This window comes from Borostomias antarcticus, assembly GCF_949987555.1.
Source record: "Borostomias antarcticus genome assembly, contig: scaffold_1255, whole genome shotgun sequence".
Taxonomy (NCBI): Eukaryota; Metazoa; Chordata; class Actinopteri; order Stomiiformes; family Stomiidae; genus Borostomias; species Borostomias antarcticus.
In genome coordinates, this window is record NW_028176035.1 from 1 (window position 1) to 3,706 (window position 3,706).

The 3,706-nt window shown below is 54.4% G+C and overlaps 1 protein-coding gene across 1 annotated transcript; it reads left to right on the forward strand.

The window, feature by feature from the left end:
* Positions 1-1,496: 1,496 nt before the first annotated feature.
* LOC311328911 (leucine-rich PPR motif-containing protein, mitochondrial-like) lies at positions 1,497-3,391 on the forward strand (the record flags this gene model as incomplete). The annotated part of the gene is made up of 3 exons (XM_084462809.1): positions 1,497-1,566; positions 2,044-2,128; positions 3,249-3,391. Coding segments are annotated over exons 1-3 (258 nt in total), but the record flags the coding sequence as incomplete, so codon positions are not given.
* Between the last annotated feature and the right edge of the window lie 315 nt (positions 3,392-3,706).

A 3,706-nucleotide genomic window follows, 5' to 3' on the forward strand; every position in this document is an offset into this window, starting at 1 on the left:
AGATGGGAGGACGTGGAGTGGAATAGCGCCGTTCTAATTGGCCGACTGCTCAAGGCGTGGTGCCGCTGAGTGAGTTCGGGGCGGGCGGCCGAGGCGGCCATGTTTTAATACCCTGCTGCTGTTAAAAGCTTTTAATTCAGCCCTGGGGGGGTCCAGCTTTTAATCCAGCCGAGGAGAGGAACGCACATCCTTCACGACTGGCTTGTAATCTGACCTCATCGCCATCGAACCCCCGGCAAACACTCCCCGAGCACGCCAGGGTTTTAATGCACCACTCTCTCACACACACACACACACACACACACACACACACACACACACACACACACACACACACACACACACACACAGCAGAGTCTGTCTTCCTCCTAGTCTCTGAAGTTTGGCACCAGGCTATATTCTAGGACAACTCCAACAACTCTGTTTGAGGTTGGGTGAACGAAGCCTATAGCAGCTTTAAGTGACCGTTGCATGATGGGAAACCGGCGGCGTGTTTTGATACTCCCCTACTCCCCCCCCCCCCCCCCCCCCCCCACCCACCCAGGTCATGACCCCTCACCCAGGCTCCCCATTATCACAACCACTTCCTCTGTCTCACTTCCTGCTCTCTGCTAATTGGCTAATGGCCTGGAGAGGGAACGGCTCGTTGAAAAGCTTTGGCGATTTCAATCGTGCCCTTTCATATGAGTAAGTATAGATAATTATACTTTTGAAGTGAACAGCGCTGTACATTTTAATTTCATAAAGATATGAGTAGTTATCTGGCTGACATCCTATTACCAGTGTAATTAACCCCACAGGCCAGAGTGCTGAGGGGAGCAGATTTGATGGAGGGGGCACAAACGCACACAACACCCCCATAGAACCTGAATGGAATACAGTACATGGAATACAGTCCAGAGCCTACAGAGTGTGTGTGTGTGTGTGTCTCTGTGTGTCTCTGTGTGTCTCTGTGTGTGTGTGCGTGCGTGGCATTGTTTTTCAATCTGTATGTTCATACCGTAGCCATAGTAAACAAAGCTTTATTTCTATAGAGCCCTTCACAGCACAAGTGCACAGAGTGCCTCAAATTAAAAATACAAATCACACATCCAGAATACTGATATAAAATACACACATAAAACACAGGCAGCTCCTACGGTAACATAAAAACCACAACAACATCGAAAAAATGTGTAGCTGAGCTGCAATGGCCAAAAAGTGAGTCAACTGTCTCTTAAAAGAGTTCTCAGATGTCGAGGCTCTCAAGTCCTGGGGGAGCGCTTTCCAGAACCTAGGGGCCACCGCCACAAAAGCTCGGTCACCCTTAGTCCTTAGTTTGGTCCGAGGCCACCAGGAGCCCCTGGTCGGACGACCTCAGGGACCGGCTGGACGAGTAGAGGTGGATGAGGTCGCAGATGTAGGCGGGGGCTTGATCGTGAGGGCTCAGGAGGTGAGCACGGTTTGCCATGGTTGTAATTTGTCTCTTCTGTCCCTCGTCTCTCTCCGTAGCGCTGTAACGCCATCGCTGAACAGAGGGAAATTCTGGTGTCGTACATGTCCAAACTCGCCCAGAGACCAGGACAGGTAGAACCACGCGCACGCACACACACACACACACACACACACACAGCAACACATGCCCTCACACAATGACATACACTATCTGAAGCAGAGCCAGTCTAGAACATGTACCTACCGCTCTTTTCAAGCATGGTCCTCTCTCTCTCTCTCTCTCTCTCTCTCTCTCTTTCTCTTTCTCTCTCTTTCTCTCTCTCTCTCTCTTCCCCTCTCTCTCCCTCTCTCTCTCTCTATCTCTCTCCCTCCCTCCCTCCCTCTCTCTCCCTCCTCTCTCTCTCCCTCCTCTCTCTCCCTCCTCTCTCTCTCTCTCCCTCCTTCTCTCTCTCTCTCTCTCTCCCTCTCTCTCTCTCTCCCTCTCTCTCTCTCTCTCTCTCCCTCCCTCTCTCTCCCCCCCCCTCTCTCTCTCTCTCTCTCTCTCTCTCTCCCTCTCTCTCTCTCTCTCTCCCTCTCTCTCTCTCTCTCCCCCCCCCCCCCTCGTTGCAGGCGGGGAAGATCAAGACCCTGCAGACCCTCGTCCCGGGCTTCACAGAGAAGGAGACCATCTACCCCTACCTGATGAAGTGCTACAGTGAGTCCTGCTCCGCGCCGGTCTGACCTCACCAGGCTCGGCCCGTGGGCCCGCGGTCCGGGTCGGCGCCGTGGCCGTCGGCGTGAAGGCGGGCCGATTAAAAATGCACGGGGGCCGGAGCAGCGACGGCAGGGAGCCGGTGTCCGGAGGCGTCGTCCGTGAGGAGAGAGGGGGGAACACACGTTGGCTAATGAGTTAGCCGCCGGAGCTAGCCTAGCGTAGCAAACGCGACACGGCCCCCCCCGTTACTTCCGCCCCGGCCGCCATGCCCCCCTCCGGTCCGCCACACACACACACACACACACACACACACACACACACACACACTCTCTCTCTCTCTCTCACACACACACACACACACACAGGAGGCCCAGGCGGCATGACTATTTCATTAGCATTAGTCCTCCGCCGCTGAAGGCGAGGGGTAAATTAATGGCTCTTGTTCTTTCTTGTTCTTTCTTGTTCTCTTGTTCTTTCTTTTCTTCTCATCTGTTTTTCATTCCACCTTTTTGTCTCCGTCCTCCTTTCCGCCTCCCACACACTGACCTCCCCTCCCCCGCCTCACACACCACTCTGACTCACGCACTCTCCTCCTCTCCTCCTCTCTCCTCCTCTCTCCTCTCTCCTCTGTCCTTCTCTCTCCTCCTCTCCTCCTCTCTCCTCCTCTCTCCTCTGTCCTTCTCTCTCCTCCTCTCCTCCTCTCTCCTCCTCTCTCTGTCCTTCTCTCTCCTCCTCTCCTCCTCTCTCCTCCTCTCTCCTCCTCTGTCCTCTCTCCTCCTCTGTCCTTCTCTCCTCCACTCTCCTCTCTCCTCCTCTCTCCTCTCTCCTCCTCTCTCCTCTGTCCTCTCTCCTCTGTCCTTCTCTCTCCTCCTCTCTCCTCCTCTCTCCTCCTCTCTCCTCTGTCCTCCTCTCTCCTCTGTCCTCTCTCCTCCTCTCTCCTCTCTCCTCCTCTCCTCTCTCTCCTCTCTCCTCCTCTCTCCTCTCTCCTCCTCTATCCTCTGTCCTTCTCTCTCCTCTGTCCTCCTTACTCTTCTCTCCTCCTCTCTCCTCTCCTCTCTCCTCCTCTCTCCTCCTCTATCTCCTCCTATCCTCTCCTCTCTCCTCCTCTCTCCTCACGCAGGTTTGGACACTGACCTGGGGTCAGCCAAGGCGCTGTATGAGCAGATGGAGCAGGAGGGCGTGGCCGTGGACGAGCTGAGTCTCAAGAGGCTGGCGCTGCTGTACAAGAACGCGGGAGAGGCCGTCCCCTTCCCCGAGCCCCCGGTGACCACCGCACACGCACACACACGCACACGCACACACACACACACACACACGCACACACACACACACACGTTCATGCACTAACAAGCGCATAAAACAAACACGCCCCAGCAAACACGCACGTTGGTTCTAACTTCACAGTAGTGTACCGGTCACTCATCGAATCAGTCCCTCACGTTCAACGTTGCTTCCTGGTATACAGTAGTATGCTTCCTGGTATAGTATGCTTCCTGGTATAGTATGCTTCCTGGTATAGTATGCTTCCAGGTATAGTATGCTTCCTGGTATAGTATGCTTCCTGGTATAGTATGCTTC